The sequence below is a fragment of the Watersipora subatra genome, chromosome 5, assembly GCF_963576615.1.
Source record: "Watersipora subatra chromosome 5, tzWatSuba1.1, whole genome shotgun sequence".
In the NCBI taxonomy this organism is placed as follows: Eukaryota; Metazoa; Bryozoa; class Gymnolaemata; order Cheilostomatida; family Watersiporidae; genus Watersipora; species Watersipora subatra.
Genome location: NC_088712.1, coordinates 58962847 through 58983687, shown reverse-complemented (window position 1 = coordinate 58983687; position 20841 = coordinate 58962847). Strand labels below are relative to the sequence as shown.

At 33.7% G+C, this 20841-nt stretch overlaps 1 protein-coding gene across 1 annotated transcript; it reads right to left on the bottom strand.

Annotated features, from left to right (window-relative positions):
• Positions 1-77: 77 nt before the first annotated feature.
• Positions 78-20573, bottom strand: LOC137396397 (uncharacterized). The gene is made up of 7 exons (XM_068082656.1): positions 20526-20573; positions 19553-19594; positions 15317-15343; positions 13347-13419; positions 10328-10464; positions 1657-1729; positions 78-627 (listed from the first exon to the last, which is right to left on the bottom strand). The coding sequence occupies exons 1-7, from the start codon at positions 20527-20529 to the stop codon at positions 417-419; spliced, it is 567 nt and encodes a 188-aa protein (XP_067938757.1). The 5' UTR covers positions 20530-20573; the 3' UTR covers positions 78-416.
• Positions 20574-20841: the final 268 nt, after the last annotated feature.

The window sequence follows — 20841 nt, the reverse complement described above, 5'->3', positions numbered from 1 at the left end:
AATTAGATACACACCTCACTCTCTAGCGTAGTGAATGCAAAGATTGGGAGCTGATTGGCACATGACAGCAGGTACCAGCAGGTGTTTGTAAGATTTATAATTACATAGATTTTACAGACTCAAAAACAATAACGCAGACGTGGCAATGAGAAATAGCTGATGAGCTCGCTGGCTTCATTTTTTGCACACCCACTTTTGTTTTCAAGTCAATCTTGCTAAAGCCGGAATTCGTGCAACAACAGAAAGTAGCTTAAATGGCAATCTATTATTTATTGATACAAGCATGAGTCACTCTCTATCAAAAAGCAAGACGCCACCCTAAAATTTTCATCAACACTTTAATAAAGCCTGCACATGCGGATGCGAGTAATGTGTGAAAAATGGCATGTTGCTAAAAACAAAACTATTTTGAATATCTAAATGAAGGTAACGAGAAAAGAGAAGACAATTATAACAGCTGAGGTCAGAGTTGTGGTCGCCGAAGAGGAGTTGTCTTCACTTTTCACTTCATATCCACAGTATTTCTTTGCTGCTGCTTCATTAAACTTTTTTATTCTTTTTCCAATTGTTACGCAACCGACATCGATCTGCTCTTGAAAGCATTTTATTGAATTTGCAACCTTCTCACTGTATAAGTAAAAGAATACACTCATAACTAGGCAGTTGTTAGCTTTGCGCATAATATAAGAGTTCGATAGCTTCAAGCCACGCAGCATCAAATATGCGTATACTAGCAGCAAGCTAAGCCTTAGACTGCATTAAAGGTAAAACGTAAAATAGACTTGCTGTTTGTAACATTGCTTTGCAGTAGCAAAAACCTCGTGAATGTTTTGATAATCTGCTGCTGTGAGTGAAATCTTTTTAAGCAAAATACAAAGAATTAATACTATTAGTATAAGCAACAGTTTGTGGACTCGGTTATCTCAAATATAACTGGTTAGTATTCTTATATGAAAGAGCAAAATGCTAGCAGGTTAGTGCACTATTGTCCTCTTATAGGTCATCATAAGAACATGCCTATAGGTTAATAATGTTTATATGTCAGGCTAGATTGACTCACTAGTTACACAGCACTGATTTTGTTCACAGGCATTGCTATCGTTAGATATAGAGCTCAGAAAAACATGCTGTTAGGATCTAGAAAGCAATGCATTAGCATCTACCCAAGTTTACCTGGCTACTGCTTTTATTGTTGTACAGGTACATTTTTAGGTTGGGAAATTGTGAAAGAGTAAGTCAGCACACGTAGACATGTTATAGACACTATTACAGACAGTATTATAGACATAGACACTTAGAGTCATTTTATAGACAGTTTTATAAACATAGTATTATAGACATGATAGATACCGGTATATTATAGCAAGTATTATAGAAATATAATGGATATATTATAGACAGTAGTATAGACAGTATTATAGACAGTATGATAGAAGTATTATAGACAATAGTATAGACATCATTATAGACAGTATGCTAGACATATTATAGACAATACTATAGACAGTATGATAGACATATTATAGACAATAGTATATAGACAGTATTATGGACAGTATTATAGACATAGACACTAAAAGTCATATTATAGACACTACTATAGACATGATAGATATGTGATAGTATAATAGACATTTTATAGACATATTCTCTTACTTGTTTTCACCGCAGTCATATTTGTTATCATCACTGATAATCATGTCATAGCATTTGGGTACATCATGGCAATCTAAAATACATGTATAAAACGACATGCAAGTTCTGAGGTATAAATGGTAGTTAGAGAGCTCATAGAAATAGATCTATACCAAACTTTACATCAATCGTTGTAGTCTAGACGTCTATTTTTACTGGTACTAACAGACTTGTTGATGATGAAGATGGTCTCTGACTATATCCTATTCCGGAAGACAAATGAACATAATGTTCTTAGAGTATCTGTTTAATTTTTTACTAACAGTCAACAAGGTTTTTGTTGTATATCAACAAATAGTGAGCAAGGAGGTGAGATTCCAGGACATTATTGTGAAAAGGTGTTTAATAGTTTGTGTGCGAAGTGGATTTAGCTGGAAAAATTGAATAAAATTTAAACTTTTTTGTATGTAGAATTGTAGCGAATATTCTAAACTAAAATATTTGTTGATCAGTCAGTCCCTACTCTAAACCTTCTCATCTTTACTTTGCTTGTTATGAACTATTTTTAAAACCATTATAAATTGTCAGATTTGCATTTTTCAGGTTTAAATTTGTAAAGTATTTATTTGCAATAAAGTTTGGCCATTAAATGTATAATGGTATCTTAGGAGACAAAGACGTCAATTCTGCACGTATGCAGTTCTAGTCAGCTTGTGTAATAATATGCGAATGATATCTGCATTTTACGTTTGGTCACGTTCGCAGTCCAAGTTATTCAATAAATTAGCATTACGGCACTTAATCATCTGACTGAATTGCCTTAAACTGACACCTCGGGTTGATTGCTTGTATAAGGCGCTTATTCTCTAGAGAGACATTAGGAAAATAATTCCACAAAAGAATATTCGAGAGAAAAGATAAATTACTAAAATATTTTACATACCATGTAACCTGAGTGGTCAAGGTGACACACTTTTAACGAGAGATATAGGAAACTTAGTATGTTATCTCTGATTAAGAAAAACTGTGTGAAAAAATATGGTAAACATTTTCTGGAATTGTCAGAGAATCACAAAGTGCGATCCAGTATTTGGTGTTTGTATCCCTCTGAGTGAAGAGAGCGAGAATGACCATAGCAATTTCAATGCTGCTATTTATGCTGTACAATCTGAGCAGAAGAAGGTTGACAAAGTCAGAGATTTGTAAATAGAGCCAAACAGGAAAGGTTACCAAGTGATTGAAAAAAAACTTGGCAACTAATATAGCACAATTCAGTTGGCATCAGAGAGAGCTGAAAAACAGTTGTATATCTGAAAACTAATAAATGTTTACTATAATAAGAACTGTGTCTGTCTGTCCTTCTGTCCAAAGCCACGGTAAGAGCATTTGTGAAAAAGACTGCACCATTTGGCAGTTGAACGCTCATATCGGGATTCACAGGCAAGCACAGTACCAACTGCGCTACTGGACCACACCACAGCTCCATGGAATAATTGCAGACATACTGAAAACACATGATAATCTCTCACAGGGAGAGTGACTGCCAGCATACTGGTGTAAAATATTACAATACACTTGTACCTATGCTAGTGGCCAGCAAATTTTGTAAAGTTCTGTTAATGGAATCAAAAATACACACTTGGTAACTAACCAATCAAAGCCATTAGCTATTTCATATTCTTAATATAATTCAAACTTTCATAGACCTGGAGTGCTTCCAAAATGTTCTGGATTTTGTACCAAACTCTGCTTGCAAATACACTGCTAAGGCGCCTTACAGTGCCTCGCGTTGCGTGTTCACAACTCGAGTTGTACAACTCGAGTTGCACAACTCGAGCTGTGAACACGCAATGCGACTTTGTAAAAGTAAGGTGCAATATATTGGTATTACGGTAGCATAACTGTAGATCTGGTTATATTAACAATGGTACATCAATAAGCACCCGTTAGCTAATAGAAATTAAACTATGTATGTATGTACTGTAAAACTACAGCTAATGGCGAATTATAGTGTGCCGAGTTTGCAACTCGAGTTGTACAACTCGAGTTATATTTACCAACTCGAGTTTGTAAATATAACTCGAGCTGTACAATTCGAGTTGTACAACTCGAGTTCATCAAAAATCCAGGCCGAGTTCTTTTAACAGCAACTCGAGTTCAACAACTCGGCTTGAGAACATCTCATCATTTCATTTTCTCTTGCTATATTTTCTAGATATGGAATTTATTTTGGTGCATCATTAAACGCCGTTGAAATAATTTCTATGTTCATTTTTGGTGTTCATTCAGTTTCTTGTCAGATTCTAGAGAGATAACTCTTTTTTCATTTGAAAAAGAAGTGGCCCAGCTCTCACATAGATTGTTTTTTAGTTTGCTTCTTACATTCTACAATTGTTTTTGTCTCGTTATATTTATAGAAATAAATATGCGCAAATATCGCCAATATATATAATTTAAATGTGTATATATTTAAATTATTATTATTAAACTTCTGTAAATGTTCTGTAAATGAGACACCCCGTTCACCGAGTTTTGCGTAACACAACTCGAGTTCATCAAAAACCCAGGCCGAGTTGTACAACTCGGCAACTCGAGTTGTACAACTCGAGTTGCTAACACGCAACGCGAGGCACTGTAAGGCGCCATACACCACACTTTTCATCCTCCTTTTACGGGAGTGTAATATATGACTCAGTGACGAAGTCAAATTCATTAGATTCCCTGAATAAGAAGTCTTTCTCACCAGGTATGTGGAAGCACCTCAGTCACATTATAGTTATAGGGTTTTACTACCTGCCTTGCTTCAGGCAAAAAAAAACATTTATGACTGCATGCCTTTTCTGACGTCAGTTGATCACAAGCGGAGGTCAATACACAAGTTTATTTTCTGTAGTACAAAGAGATTTGGAGCCATCTAATGCCACGGTAATGATAATCCCCAAGCTTGTATATTAACTCATCAGTAGTTCTGGCAAACAGCTGAGACGAGATGTTTCATAAACCCTGAAATTAGTGCCTTTTGCTTTGTACAATATATGCTTTTTTAGCATTACAGCATAATCGGTAAAAAAATTTGAAATGACATTAAACAAGTTTGGATATCAACCATAATTGGCTCTGGCGATAAAAAACAGTCCTCACATATTCTGATTTTGCCACATTTTAAATGTACAGTATAAGTAACACATTTTTATTTTTCAGAAGATTTTCTCGTTCTACAGAGGAACTTGTAAAAAAAAGGTGATAATGAAGTGAAAGAATGCTCTAATGCAAAAAGGTGAATATTTGGCCTTGAAGGTATCTATAGCCTAATTCTTAGAGATATAAAATACTTCCTGTTCACTTTTATTATTTCCTAGGACCACGAGAAATAAAAAAAGGGCTAGGAAATCGTCTGGTCATTTTTTATAAAATCTAACTACAGACTGAAGCCTGCTCTGAGATAAATCGATAGAATTAGAAGCGCCCCTTCCACCAACTAGGTCAATGCAATGCAATTGTTCAAACATTTATCACTCCTAGTGTTGTATTAACCAGATTAATGAGTATGAAGACATCGGGTTATTTACATGGCTGGAAATTAACTTCAGGAATTTCACCCTGAGAAACATTCTAATCCAAACTTAGAAATCTTCCTCTTCTGGTATAGTCCTCCATTAGGACTATACCAGAAGTTTTCCACTTTATTCATGTCTTTACCAGTTTTCACTCTTAACTACTTTAGCCATCCATATATTCAGGAACTTCACAATCAAACTATGGTTTAAAATTCTTGTTCAAGTATAAAGGTAAACTTACACCATTGTTGTGCTGCTAGCGAAAATAATATCAATGTAAATCTAAGACGTCTAGCTTCAATTTGATGTAATTTTTGTCTATGTAGACCTCCACAGTTTAGATATGGACTATAGTGTATAATAGTTTGAATTAGATCCTTTCTTGTACCGCTCAGATTCACATGAAAGTGTGATTACGATCTGCACTTCAGAAGAGAGACTGACAGAATAGAGACCTGTAATGCTTCAGCTTGAAATGCAACAGCTGATATCAATAATGAGAGAGACGGCAGCTGCGTAACTAATGACATCATTTTAGCGCATTTTAATAACGATAAAGTTGTGTTGACTTTAACCTTGAAACATCCTGACAGTCAGATCACCTCAAACATCAAAAACAATCCTTCATTTTTTTGTGACGTCATTTTATCGTGGTCGGCCATCTTTATAGACAATTTTATTGTTAAAAACACGAAGCTTTTGCAATGATAACTTGAAAACGATGTTTTTGTTTGCAATTTTTTATTATAATGTAGTATCAAAAAAATACCTAAAAGTACTAGTAAATAAAAGAAAAACAATCGTTTTCTACAAATATGGCAGCTTTTTCGTGAACGAGCGCATGAGCAAACAACTTGATGAAGTCAAAAAAATGATGGATTGCAAATGATAGAAGAACACTACTACTTTTTGATAAAATTTATTAAAACTTTCTGTAAGTTCTACTTTAACTGCTCTTACCACCTGAACTTGTTCGACTGTACTGCCGTTAAATGCATTTTAGGACAATTAGGCCAACTGAAAACAGTAGAAGACAGTAAAGGTTAAAGTATTTTCCAGAAGAATTCACTAAAATTACATCTCTGATATATTTTCAGAAATGATATACTCATGATAAAAGATGTAATAAAAATGTTGAACTTATTAACAGTATTTACAAAAAATCAAATGAGCTACGAAGATCGTTTGAACCGTTCATCTTTGCAGACGTTAGCATACATGTATCTCAGCATTCCTGCTGCTAATGTTTGTTCATGTTACTGATCAACTTCTACCAAACGTTTTTGCGCACTTTCCACTAAAGGTAACAAACGATATTTATTAGTATTAAAGGCTATCTAAACTTTTTAAAATTATTCCTCAAACTTATGTAATTTAATGTTAATTTTACATTTATTCTCTCATACACACATTATTGTCCAGCAGTTGAAAAATCGCTGCCACCTTTTGTAGTCATGCTTAATATGTATGTATATACTGTAGATGTGTAGATGGCAAAAGAAGAAAGGAAATGAAGTTGCACGGAAGTCAGTGATTAAGTCTAAACCATATGATGAGGCATCGTCAAAACGACCAACTGCAAGAGAGATATATGTAGTACTAGCTATGCTACCCGGCTTTGCCCGGGTAATAAAAAAGCCTGGACAGAAAATTGATTTGTATTTAACATATAACAACATTTACCATTCTAACTTTCAAACTACATATCATGAGAGAAATGTTTTGTGTAGTTTAAATAAATTAAGAGAAAAATGAAAACAACTGTAAAGGTTTTAAAACTTTGTCAAACAACTGTAACTTTCAAGCTATTAGCTTGGCACATTGCTAATGGTAAATTGCAGTAAGCTGATAGGCTTCTAATGACTGTACTCCATGACATTGCGCCAGCATTGTTGTCCAGCTGCAGTTATTCTAATAATAGCTATAGCCGGAATGCAGATAGACATACGACATACACACGGACATACTTATATATAGAAAAATAGAGAAATATATATATAGATTCATAAAGACCGGGTCAAGAATGCAAGAGACTATAAAACAGTCCGTGTTCTTATGACAAAAACAGAAAACAGTTTAGTTTCATAATGTTTTAATCAACTTCAAGTGTTTTATATCGCCCAAATATTGTAGTTTAGTAAAAGCATTGCCAAATCTTAAGTTTCCATACAGTGATAGTGTAGTAACACCTGGATATACCAGAAGTGGGGTGACAAGCAGATCATGTTTCCACAAAGTTGGTTGTGCGGCGCCTTATGTGAAGGTCAAGCAAGATCTATGCGCAAGTACATGTACATGTTTGATACCAATAGTCGCTGAACACGTTTCCATGGCACAAATACAGAGCATCGCATGGATTTTTCACCTTCAAACACTGATACTAAATCACAACAGAATGAGAGTGACAATGCTATAGACAGCCATAGCTGGACAGCCATAACCATGGAGAATGACAGTGCCATAGGGAGAGGGGGGCAGGGTGTCGCTACGCTATCACTCTGTGAAAAGTTAGTAACAATAGCTGTGTTAATAATCTGTCAGGTGACCACCTTGGGAACAAGGTCGGTCACCGATGTGAGTTTATCTAATCCTGGCAGTGTGGGCCAGAAATGACGTCAAACTCTGATGCACTGAGAGTTAAACTTGAGTGGGCCGATCCAAGGATAGTTAACTAACCACAAATTACTACTCATTAGCGCATATGAACTTCAATATGTCTGTTGATTCACCTTTTTATGATGAAGCTATGGAGCATTGTATCAGGTAACATGTATCTTGGCTAATAGCCTATAACAACTAGTTTAACACTCATCAAATGCATTATAAACTCATATATTGGTTGTAATTTGTCCCCCTAGGACTATTTTTCAGCCCTGATGTACTGCAGGGTCAGTGGTAGTTGGTTGCACTTCCTAACACCTATTGGTCCTTGTGTGATTGAAACCCCAAACCTACTGATTTTAAATCAGAGCTCTAACCATCGAGTCACAGTTGCTCCCTAAGAATTTATATCATAGAACTGCTTATACTGCAGTATTTTGCACCTTGATAAAAAATTGTTCGAACTTTTACTAGAATGTTGACATATAGATACGAGACACACACACACACACAAAATGGCTAGTATATTAAGAACACCATTCAGAGTTGTTAGGCAGGAGTCATCTGTAAAATTTGGTAATTGTCCAGAAGGGCAATCGTTGTCTGATATCAAAATTGTTGTCTACCAGGTGATTCTCTGACAGAGCCATGACAACTGATGAGAGCTAAAGTGGCAGAAGTTAAAACCCAACACAGATTCATCATATTTGCTCTGTACATAGGGAAAAGGTTTATCCTGCCACATACACAGTTCTGACATCATTAGAAGATGCCTTAACATGAAGTGTCAGAGGGCCACAAAACTCGGAGGGTTTTACTCTAAAAAACTTCATAGTTTCGGTCATTCGTATTCAAATACCGCAGATATCTGGCTACTTGTCAAAAAACCACTAAATGTTTATCTCTCCAGAGTGGAAAATGTAGATTTCGCACGATAATAACAAAAAAGAACATTCTTTTCAAATACAACTACCTTTAGTTATGATTTATGAGGCAAAAAAACGCAAAACATGTTTTATGCAGCGATATAATGAGATACATGCACTGAAATTCCCATTGTTGTTTTGTAGCAAGGTATTATTATTGTTGTTTTGTAGCCAGGTATTATTATTGCAGAGAAAATGTTGCTTAACGCAAAGTTCTCTTTGATCTGTAATAGTATTTGAATTTCTGGTAGTTAAAGAACAATATCTCAAGCACCAGCATAGATAAGGAGCAGATTGTCAAGGGTTTATATTCCCTTTTTACGCTGGAATCAACTTGATGATTTCCTGACAGTTGGATGAGTAGGTGCTTTATAGTCGAAAAAGTCTTCAATTTACTACTATATGATATATATATAATATGATATATACATGTATATATATGATCCATTTAAAGTGGTTTGAGAAGTTTTTTATTTTATCCTTTTTTAAAAAAGGAAGCTGCTACTTGAGCAGATGATCTATGTCTAAACTATAAATCAAGAACTTGTTTCAGACTACAGACAGCTACGACATTTTTAATGTCTTCATAACACTTGATGTTCATCGTGACGGTGTTAAAATAAACTGTTCACTGTGCATAACTTTTGAGGTAATCTGATTGCCAGGATATTTTGAAATTAAAATGGATAAAACTTGGTCGAGATTAAAATGCCTTAATGAGATGAAAGTGCGATTATTACATATAAGTTGCAAAGAGTTCAATAGAACAGAGCCATATAATGTTTCAACATAAATAAGGCAACAGTTGATGGATCAAATGCAATAGATCAGCTAGTGATGCCATTTTGCAAGAATTCTTTTCTGAGCATTTTAACTGCAATCAAGTTTTATCAATTTTAATCTAAAAACATCCTGACAATCAAATCACCCTAAACATCAAAACAATCACAAATGATAAAAAATACCGATACTTTCTGGCCAACTGTACAAGAAAATTGTGTAAGTTTATCATTAAAGTAAACTTTTTATTTTGCATAATTTTTGAGTTTTATGAAACTTCCAAAAATGTATAAAATCTAAATAATATTTATGTAATTTACCCCTATTGCGGCTCAGTTTTAGCTTTCCAGTTTACAAGCGACTTTTCATATTTTGTTGGAACAAAAGCTAAACAAAATTAGCCTCAATGGTTTGCTTCTACTAAAAACTGTTGAACTGTTCAACTTTTCCAAGTTCTACAATCGTTGAACGCCAAAACGTGAACTACTATTTGACAAGTCAAAATCTTGCTGCACAGCCAAGGTATTTATCTGCTTTCCTACTTTACTATCTTATGTACAACTTGAGCATAAAAGTGTCCAAGTTTAAATTTTGTGTTATCAAAGTTGCTGATAGAGGAAGATCTCCTCAGTATATCATGACAGTTTATAAAAAATGGGACAAATCAATTTTCAAATAATAAACAAATAAGAATCAGTAAATGAATGAACATTATCTTATAGGTCTTATCCAAAACTTGTTTGAAGTTATGCGTGAGTACATTTGAAGTAGAATTCCTTTGTTTCTAAATGTTCTTCATGAAGTAAATAGTCTAAAAGCAACAGTTACCTGTAACAGGGCCTTTCGTACCAGCGCACACTTCTCCATCAGCGTAGTGCCTTACAAAGTCGATCGTGATAAGCACATAGTTGGCTTGGTCTGGAGACTCACAGTTCATCAACAGGATCTGTACAGCTTCCCTCGCTCTAAAAATATACAAACTAATATATGCCACAACACCTAGCAGTTTGGTTAACTTGTATCGTCACGTTGGCAGTCAAACCTTGACAACGCATCAACGTACCAAAGACAAAGCTGCGTTGTCCTAGAAACACACCTGACCTATTCTAAAACCATGTCGTTTATTTAATTGAGTGTTGAAAATAACCATAGGGAGATAATAAGAAGCTTTTAGCCACCTGTTTGTTGAACTCTCATCGCACAAAAGCTGATATCACAAATATTGCTTACGCATGAGTATGCTCGAAAGGCGCTATTTCATAAACAGGAAGTAAGCAGTTTATAGACTCATTTTACAAAAATAGTAACACTAAAACATAAACAGATGACTTTTTGGCAAGTAACTAATATCTCTGGCTATGCTTGTCAATCACCATAGTTCATGAAGCTGTAACACGTTTGATAATTACAGTATATCCTCACGTATAAGCAAGTAAAAAACTTAAAAAGCCACCAAAGTTACCTAACACACATGAAGCAGCACTTGGTTGGTAATAGTACGCTATGACAGCAATATGAGTTTGTGATTGGTTGGTCATACACGTGATATCTTGCATGTTTACTCTCGTTACATACAACTATACATGCAGTTTATTTCTATTAATGGTGCCACCAGAACCGTTGAAAAAATACTGTTATTGATAAAAATAAAACAACAATAATAGTTATCATTTTCAAAAATTTTCTTCTGCAACCTTTTGCTATGATAGGTGCATACAGTGTGTTACAACTTGTAGGGTTGGCTTATATGCGAATTCTTGTTATAAATTTTCCATTTTAGAGGTGATTTGCTAGGGTTGGGTTATATGTGAGGATATACGCCTTTTTTTTTCGGCGACATGAAGCAAAGGGAGAAAAAATTTTTGCTCAGTTTTGATTTAGCAATTTATAAACACAGTTTAAAACTGGAAGATTTAGAATTGATATAAGAAATATATAAAACCAATTGCCTTAAATTATAATGTACTAGAACATTTTATGTACAAATAAATACATAAATTTCAACTATGGCAGTGTATATTAGATAGGAAATCCATGGAAGACTGACTTGGTGTTAGTCATAAGCTTGCTCTCCAATTGTTTTCCAGTTTATAATTGTTTATACGGATGGTTTTGTGTTGCATTCATATATTATAAATGAAATAATAATAAATGCATACTCATAAGCTGTTAGCTTCCTGTATTTAAACCTTGCCTGTCGTAATCCATCTTATTTGATAGCATGGCAGTTTTCAAGCTTCTCTAACCCACTAGTGAGGCAAGCTGGTATTTATAGGACGTAAAGGTCCCACGCTTGACCATCGCTTCAAAAATATTTCTTTCTGATTATTGTTGCAGAAAGCCACTCAACCGATTTCCATATTCATCTTTTTTTCTGTTGTCTCTGTCCTAGCAGCAGTTTTGCTTGTTTGACTTCCATGAGTGACAAATGTCTTCTTTTCAACTAATTTTATGTGTGATTGCATCTAGTTAAAGATTCAGATGAAGGCTGCTGAAAAAAGATGCTTTCCAATATGTTTAAACTCTCTTCTATGGTATAATCACCAAGATGTCTTGAATGACTCTTAAGTAAAAGGTAAAGACTTATGACCTTATCAAATTTTCTGACTAAACACATAACAAACTGAAGTACCGTAACCAGACTTGTTTTACTAAACTCATAAAGTATATTACCATATAACTTAGCAACTTCTATTCAAACTTTTATATGTCAAGTTTTACAAAAAGATTTAAAGAACAAATGATTTGAAATCTTGAAAGATTCTGACAGTTAGATCATGACAAACAGTAAAAACAAGTGTAAATGATAAAAAATACCGATACTTTCTGATACAATCTGCAAAAAAATGGTGTAAGTTTTAAGGGAGATAGGCTATGAATAGCGGTATGAATGTGGTACATAAATACGTAGCAGGCTTAGTATAAAAGCTACTCTGACCAATAATATCAACTGACTTCAATTATTTATTACGTTGATGATATAAAGCATACTTAGATATCTATGAGCTACAACTTTTAACTCTCTCATTAAGCACATTGATAGTTAGCAACTGACTTCGAGTATTTATTACATTGATGATAGAAAGCATACTTAGATATCTATGAGCTACAACTGTCTACTCTCTCATTAAGCACATTGATAGTTAGAAAGTTTTAAGGCAATCTAACAGTAAACCCGGGATGCCAGGATTTTTTTTCAATCAGTTATCTTGAGGGTCGATGTTTAAAGTTTCTCTCTCTGAAACTGAAGAGAGTTTTGAAACCAAACATTTTAAGTGACCTGGCAAAAGGCATGGAGCACGTACGTGGGAAGTTTGAATGAAATTGACCAAAATGTGGAAATTAGGACTAACAGATAGACATAAAAACAAACTGGAATAGAAACTGCTGCAGCAATGATCAGATCGAAAATTTTTTGAAGCGATGGTCAAGCATAGCAACCCAAATTTTTCTAGTTTATACTCTATTTGGAATAAGCTTTCTGCAAATCTGTATCTATATACATATATAAATCTAAGGGTTTGCTAGTTTATTTTTCATATGTCCAGTTATAGCGATTACAATCTAGAAATGAAAAAAACCACTTTGCACTGGCATTGAACTTGAAATCACCGATTATGCAGACAGACATGCTATCCACGACACCACATAGCCTAATTGTGATACTGTGGGATAATTGCTGACATACTATTTACACCTGCCAGTCTTTACTGATAAATAGGGATTTATTAATATAGATGTAAATCGAAGCCTCTACAAACCGCTGGCTGATTGCATGTTAACTCTCTTACTGCTAGTAGCGTATAATAAGTGAGTCGGTGAGAATCTGAGTTGTGCAGATACGTACCTTAGACAATCCGCTGCCGTTACATTGGGTTTGTTCACATCAGCTATCAGCGCTGTCAGCCCCATATTACAGTCTAAATACAGTGATAAATGTGTAAGCATAACCATGATCAGCGGAGCAAATGTACTTCAAATACGGCACGACAGTGTTCTGGATGTACAATAATATGTAATAAATATCACTTTATTACATATAATATTATGTAATAAAGTGGTATTTCTATGTTAACCCTAACAAAAAATCAATGTCTAAACTACCATTGCAATATTTATTACCAAAAAAGCTATTTTAAAAATTATTTAGGTTCAAGCCAAATTTTTGAAATGTAATTTACATTATTTTATTTGCTAGTAAAACAGCTGTACTAGCCAAAAATTATTTCATAAATATTACCTTCTCGTTGATGAATTTAGAAAAAATATTCAGTTCATTTCTTACAGCAAACATTAATTTGAAGTTACCGTAAAACCTCTATTTGAACGACATGGCGCTCTATTTGTCAACTCTTCCCCTGTAGTGATGTTTAATTAAAGGTGGTGTTCAAATAGAGGGTGAGGCTGTATTTTGCGACTTGTTCGTCAAATTTTTGGATAATAAATTTAATCCTTTTACAGGGAAAGCGATGCTAATATCACCTATATTTTGCATTCTCTTTCAGGCAAATCGACATCGGCCTCAGCTCTTTTGCTAAACGGCTTTTTGTATATGTCAAAGTATCATACCGAGTAAAACCAGTAATCAATTTGATTTTAAAATATCAGCATAGTGCTGTTATTAAGTATCTTAATCGTGTCGCTTTTAAAGTTTTAAAGAAAAACCAATAAAGCTTTGGAATTAGAAAACGGCATAACGTTTTTAAATTTTGAAGATGATTTTAACGCTTTAAAAGTAGAGTACGCCATAACAATAGTTGCCATTACACTGCACAATGTTTCTGAAGAGTACTCTCATCATTCATCAAAACGCTTCAGTCTTTAGGTAAAATTGTAAACCACATTATAGAGGAATCTGTAAAAAATGCGTATGGTTTGGACCTTACTGATTTCAAATCATAATTTCGTTCTGATGATTGTAATGATTGATCTACTCAGGTATGCTGTCCCTAAAACCATGGCAACCACTACAGCAACAACGAAAGAATTAATTGCCGTTGATGTGAGTCATTATTATTACTATTTTGTGGGCACTTTTCTACTGATCACTTTCTATTATGGGTTCGTAAAGATCAAAGAATGTCAAAGTGGCGATCAAATAGAGGTGATGTTCAAATAAAGGTGGCAATCAAATAGAGGTTATATGGTATATCATGTATAGGCTTACTTGTCAGCCAGTATTTTAACAACAGCTACTAACACTCCTGTTATTATTTTGACATCATCACTCATATTCTATTGAACTCAGATTCACAACTAATTAATAAGTTTTGTGCTTTAGTAACTTGTACTTTAGAATTGTTACCGATATGTTCATAAACTACCTTGTCTTAAAGAAAGGAGTTTATAACTTTATGCTACTTCCTGTTTAACTCACTAAACGTTGTACTGCACGGCTGACAGATTGCTTGCCATATTTTAGATTAGTTCCTAGAACATGCCAGATCACTCAAATTCACAACTGAGTCAGTTGTGAAGGTACTAATCTTTGACAAACAACTGTAATTATTTGTAAAATTGCGAATACACATGTGAGTCATAAATCAAATTACGAATTCTTACATAACTCGGTTTAGGAGATAACTTTGTGTCTGAGGAGTTAGAATTAAGACTGATTTCTAACCTACATAAGCAATGATGATATGATTTAGCTAGGTTAAAATGTTAGACTCTCTTGTATCATAGAGATGGTAACTGATTCTGTGTACTAAGGAGAAACACAGCTCATGGTCAAGGATCCTGGTAAATTGTTAAAAGCTAAAAGTTAAACATAGCCTAGTATTCAAATGGCTATTTTAAAAAATTAAGGGTGCTTACCTGGGGCTTCATCTTGACTAGCAGCAGCTAAAAATAGACACATTTATAATATAAAGTTTCTTTGAATGTAAAAACAAGATTAAGAGATGCCGGATCCTTACCTACATGTACGTGACTTTTCGCTTACAAAACATGTTCATTTGTGCCGGAGTTGTAGACTCTCATTGTTTTGTACTGTATTTACAATTTTAGAAAAACCAAATGACGTGTATTCAATTTAAAAATAGGTCCCTACCCATTACTGTTTTAATCAATCATTCAGTGAGATGAACCAGCAAAAGGGCTTACGGAATTCAAAGGTGGTCAAGTGATTACCAGCATCCGTACAGTGTGAGCAACTTCATTGGCTACTGGGAGAGTCAATTCTGTCAATTTGGTTTTCTAGGGAATGAATGCAAAATTCTTCCTCATTTTATTCAGAAATCTAAGTATAGTTCAGCTAGCATCAACACTTGAGATGGTGTCTCAATAAAAACACCCACCAAGATTGCCTGCGTCCTCACAAGACACGGTACTTAGAAAGAGAGAGCATTACTGACTAGTGAAAAAATATTACCAACTGACATCCTATATTAAAAACTGTAAACATCCGAAAAATAGGCAAAAAGCCTTTTCAACTTTGCTAGTCTACTAATAACACCATTACAGAGCAGGATTAAAAATTAGTTTAACTTTTTAAATATACTTAACTGAAATTTCATTTTGAAATAGTCATTTTAATTTTAAACAAAATTTGAAGCTCACAATGATACAAATAGCATGGTGTCCCTTATTTTGTTGGTTTGAATCAGTCATATGCTGTACAGTTATTAGGCATGTATCACTCATATGGTGTACAGATATGAGGCATGTATCACTCATATGGTGTACAGATATGAGGCACGTATCACTCATATGGTGTACAGATATGAGGCATGTATCACTCATATGGTGTACAGATATGAGGCATGTATCACTCATATGGTGTACAGACATGAGACATGGATCACTCATAAGGTGTACAGATATGAAGCACTCATCACATGTAGTTCATGGTTTCTTAGGTAAAAACCCTGAGCTTGTGTATCCACCCTTTTTGATCCTTAGATAAACACTGCGGCACATTGGCATTCAACACCATTCACACCACACATGTACATGTACATGTACATGTACATGTACATGTACATGTACATGTACATGTACATGTACATGTACATGTACTTGTACAAGCTCTGTAAATCTGCACCACTGCTTCAAAGTACTTCAACGCTAGTATATTCCATCTGGTAGGATGGAGTTATTATATGGCAAGCATGTTCGAAGCCATTTTTTTACTGTTCAACTGCAGCGCATTCATTAATCACATAACTCAGAAAGATGCTCATAAATCAGTCTAAGATGATAGCAACTAGAAGTAATACCATAATTAGAGAGTTGTTTTCTGTATATATTTCATCTAGGTAAAAATCATCACTACTACAGTTCTGAACTGTTTTTTTCTGATGCAATGTTTCATATAAACTTCATATAATAATATTAATAATAATAATAATAATAATAAATAATAATAAAGATGGCCATTGAATTTAGCAAAATCCAAAATATTTGTAAAAATATTTAATTTATTGCAAGTATAGCTCATGAAGCAAACAAATTTTCTATTTGAGTTTTATTATTACTACTATTATTACTGTTATTATTATTACTGTTATTATTATTATCATGAGTATTTTCAGGAATATTACTAAAGAGATTTTTCCATTTTCTTAGTACTTTTACTGCTGTCAGTCCAAGGCGCTTAGATATAAATAGAAAAACACTCCCTCATGATGTTGGTTGATTCTGAGAGGGAAGTTTGTTTGATGTTGCTTAGTTGATTATACTTATAGTATTGTTATTTTTTAATATTAAATTTCTATTACGACCATTATTGTTAGTATTGTTATGAGTTAAATCACAACTCTTATACTTGGTAGTTTCTCTACCATTCACCTAAAGCCATTTTTAATATTATTGCTATAATGGTTATTATTGCCATATTATTTATAATGTACAAAAAATATTTAGGTAAGTCACAGCATACTATGTTACTTAATAAAGCCAAAGATAGTAATAATTACTAGCTTTTTCTAGCTATGAAGTATAGGTGCATTTATAATAAATGTTTTTTCATTTTTGACCTTTTTACTAGTAAAAAATTAATTTTTTTAAGTTGCCACTAAGGGGAAGGCATAAAGTAGATGTGATAGAATTGAACAGAAACGAATAAAAAAATGCAAACATTAAATTCTAATAACAAACCACCATGATAGTTACAACTTTAGTTTTAGGAAACGTGCCTTGAGATAGACCGGGATTCACGACAGCGGCTATCAAAGTATGCATGCACCAGAAGGGTGAGTCTTGTGTTACTGTCCTTACCATTTGGGATTATTATTCATGTCAGTCCTTAAAAGCTGACGGTTTGACAAAAGAAGTGAGGGATTATTGGGGATGGCTAAACAGGTACTGAGTATTGTCTACTAGTAACATAGAGTATAACTTCGTCTGAACTGTTTTTAACTGATTGCAACTCGTATAATGAACCTGAGAGCCTTCCACTCGATGCCATTCTACAACTGATGCATTTTTCATTTGAGAAACTTTATTGATGAGCTTTAGATACCTAAGTAACACTAGTAATTGACCTCTTCGACTTAGTAATATTTAGGTAACTAAGCAAGGGTGAATTACTGAGTAACGACTTTTCTACCATAAGAAACTAAAGCACTTCTAAAGACTCCATAGTTAAAAAAGTAATTTTAACTTATAGTTTTTTTTTCTCAAAAAATAACTTAATTATGTTTGATTTTATACAAAGAATAAATGGTTTTTTCTCTGATACGAGTAATTCAAAGAAAAGTTTAGAATATTGAAAAGAAAAAACAAAATTTTACCACTTAGAAAAATCACAATGAAAAACATTCATTTGCCTATCAAATCGTTTTATAGATAATTGTTTTTATAGATAAATTGGTTTTAACCAAAATGGTCATATGGCAAGATTGAATAGAAATATAAAAGGAAAAACTAATGGAAGAATTAACAAACAGATCACTTAAACGTAGTTCCAATGAATTACTTATATGAAGTTAGTGTGACTATAGGAGGTCATTTTAGACAAAATCCCTGTGTAATACTGTCTTATATCTAAGCACGCTGAGAGAAGATTACATTTATACCAGAGCACTTTGTTGGTGTAGCCATAAATATTGAGTGACAAGGGCTGACTCACATCACATGACCCTGTAATAGGTGCTCATTATTGGGTACATGAGGTTTCTGGGATATGAGGTTGTTTTGAGATATTTAAGGTGGATTAAACCAATTAGCTAGCATGACCTTCGGCTAATCTCTCGTCAGATCCAACACGGATTATGCAAAACCGCGGAAGTTGAGCCCTAAAGTCCTTATATTTCTTTCAATATAATTTACGTCACTGATAAATATAATTTGTCAGGGGAGGAAAGTTGACACATACAGCTACCTACAGGGGTGATTGTAATAATAAACCGCAAAAAATCAATATATTATTTATTATTAACTCATTTTTTGTTAGGTATTTATTAAATGAATTATGGCACTGTGAACATCAACAAAAAACTAAAAATGTTCTAAACATGAATATTATTAAATATCAACTGATATTTGCCTTTTTTAGCCTGGTTTTGATTAAACCCAACGATGTCTGCACAGTATGATAAAAAGTTCAATAAAACACAGTTCATATTTACCAAATTTAACATGGTTTTGGAACATATTTATACATGTAACTATACAGTTGCAAGTTATATGGTAGCAAGGAAATTGGTAGCCTTTAGAGTACTAGTCATATTTTGATGTTTAGTAGTTGGCCAGTCCTTACTGTCAGTCACAGAATAGTATGAAATGGGTGCCAATAAACAAATTATATTTTTAAAAATACAAAAGGTAGTGAGTATATAGTGTTTACAAAGCTTGCTTCTCAATCATGCATAGCATGTGTGCTTTGAGATTATAAAAATTGTGAGTTTATACAATAAATGATAAAGAACATGAAAACGATTACTTGGTGTTCTAATAACTCCAATAACCACAGTAAATCATATGACTTTAGTATCAATAAATAATTCTACAGCACCTCCAGCTGAACAGCTGAACTAGGATTCCCCTATTAAGACAAGGGTTTTTAATTTGGGTAAATCTATTATAATAACATTCGAGTAAAGTTCTTACCTAGGCAGACAACTCCAAGTGTAAATAGAAATGTTCTCCAATCTACAAAAAGTAAATGATGTTATTACCAAATGAAGATTGATTTATTTTTATAAAACTCCTTCTCTTAATTCTTCTGTCACTGTTTATAACGCTTCAGCAAAGTGGGTGTAGCACCATATTTATAAACTGCAATATAAATATTTTTTGCAAAATTAATTTCTGGATCACCAAAAACATTCCTAAAATTATATTTTTTTTGCTTCCATGCTCTTAATGCTCGAAGCAGACAAGAAAGCCCAAACTAATAGCAACATAATCTAGTAAATAACAGGAACTAATCTAAAAATATGGCAGACAGTCTGTCAGACGCACAACGTTTAGTGAGTGAAACAAGAAGTAGTGTGAAGTAATTAAATCTTTTCTTTCGCCATAATACCTCAAGCTATTTATTAGTATTATCGTTAAGACAAGTTATTTAACAACATGTAAGTAACAAATCTAAAGTACAGATTACTGAAACACAAAACTTATTGACTAGTTGTGAATCTGAGTTCAATAGAATATGAGTAATGATATCAAAATAATAACAGGAGTGTTGGGAGCTGTTGTTAAAATACTGGCTGACAAGTAGGCATGTATCTATTTAATTTTAAGCTATTGTTTACTGAACGATACAAACTGAAAAAATTTTGTCAGTTAGCAGCGAGAAAGTAATAGCTATGAAATAATGTTTAAGTAGTACAGCTCGTCTGCTAGAACATAAAGTAGTAGAAAAATGTTTTAAAAATTTTACTTAAAATGAGATAATAGTAAAAATGGAATTTTTTGATAGTTCATGGGTAAAACAAAGGTAAAACAAACAGGCAAAGAATTTTTGCATCTGTTTAGAATTGCTGAAGCATGTTTATTCAGATTTTTATGCAAAGATAAAATGGTTAGTTCTTTAACAAACAGTAAAAGTTAAAACGACAACACTAACAATAGCACTCACACATGATGCTCTCGGTGAGGCTGCTAGAATCCAATTGTGATCCTGACATGCCGTGTTTCGGAAATGCTCGAATTGACATGATTTATGGGATATGTGATGGCTTAAAAACCTCTCTGAGCTTTCATGGGAGGGGTGCTAGTCGCCCTTCCACTTGAATTGAATATTAATGCTACTCTCAGGTCTTGATCAGTTAGCCAATGGAAGACTGTTGAAGCGACTCTACAGGACACAGAGGAACATTAATGATGATCAATATGCAGAGAAAGGCAAATGTCTGAACTGTTAATCTTCTTTCGCTTGAGAAATTTAAACATAA

What these genes read in the sequence shown, in the direction of transcription:
- LOC137396397 (XM_068082656.1), bottom strand. An exon ending in ACTTGGAGTTGTCTGCCTAG is followed by an intron (nt 15,344 to 19,552) that starts GTAAGAACTTTA and finishes GTCTATTTTTAG; the next exon opens with CTGCTGCTAGTCAAGATGAA. An exon ending in ACGGCAGCGGATTGTCTAAG is followed by an intron (nt 10,465 to 13,346) that starts GTACGTATCTGC and finishes GTATATTTTTAG; the next exon opens with AGCGAGGGAAGCTGTACAGA.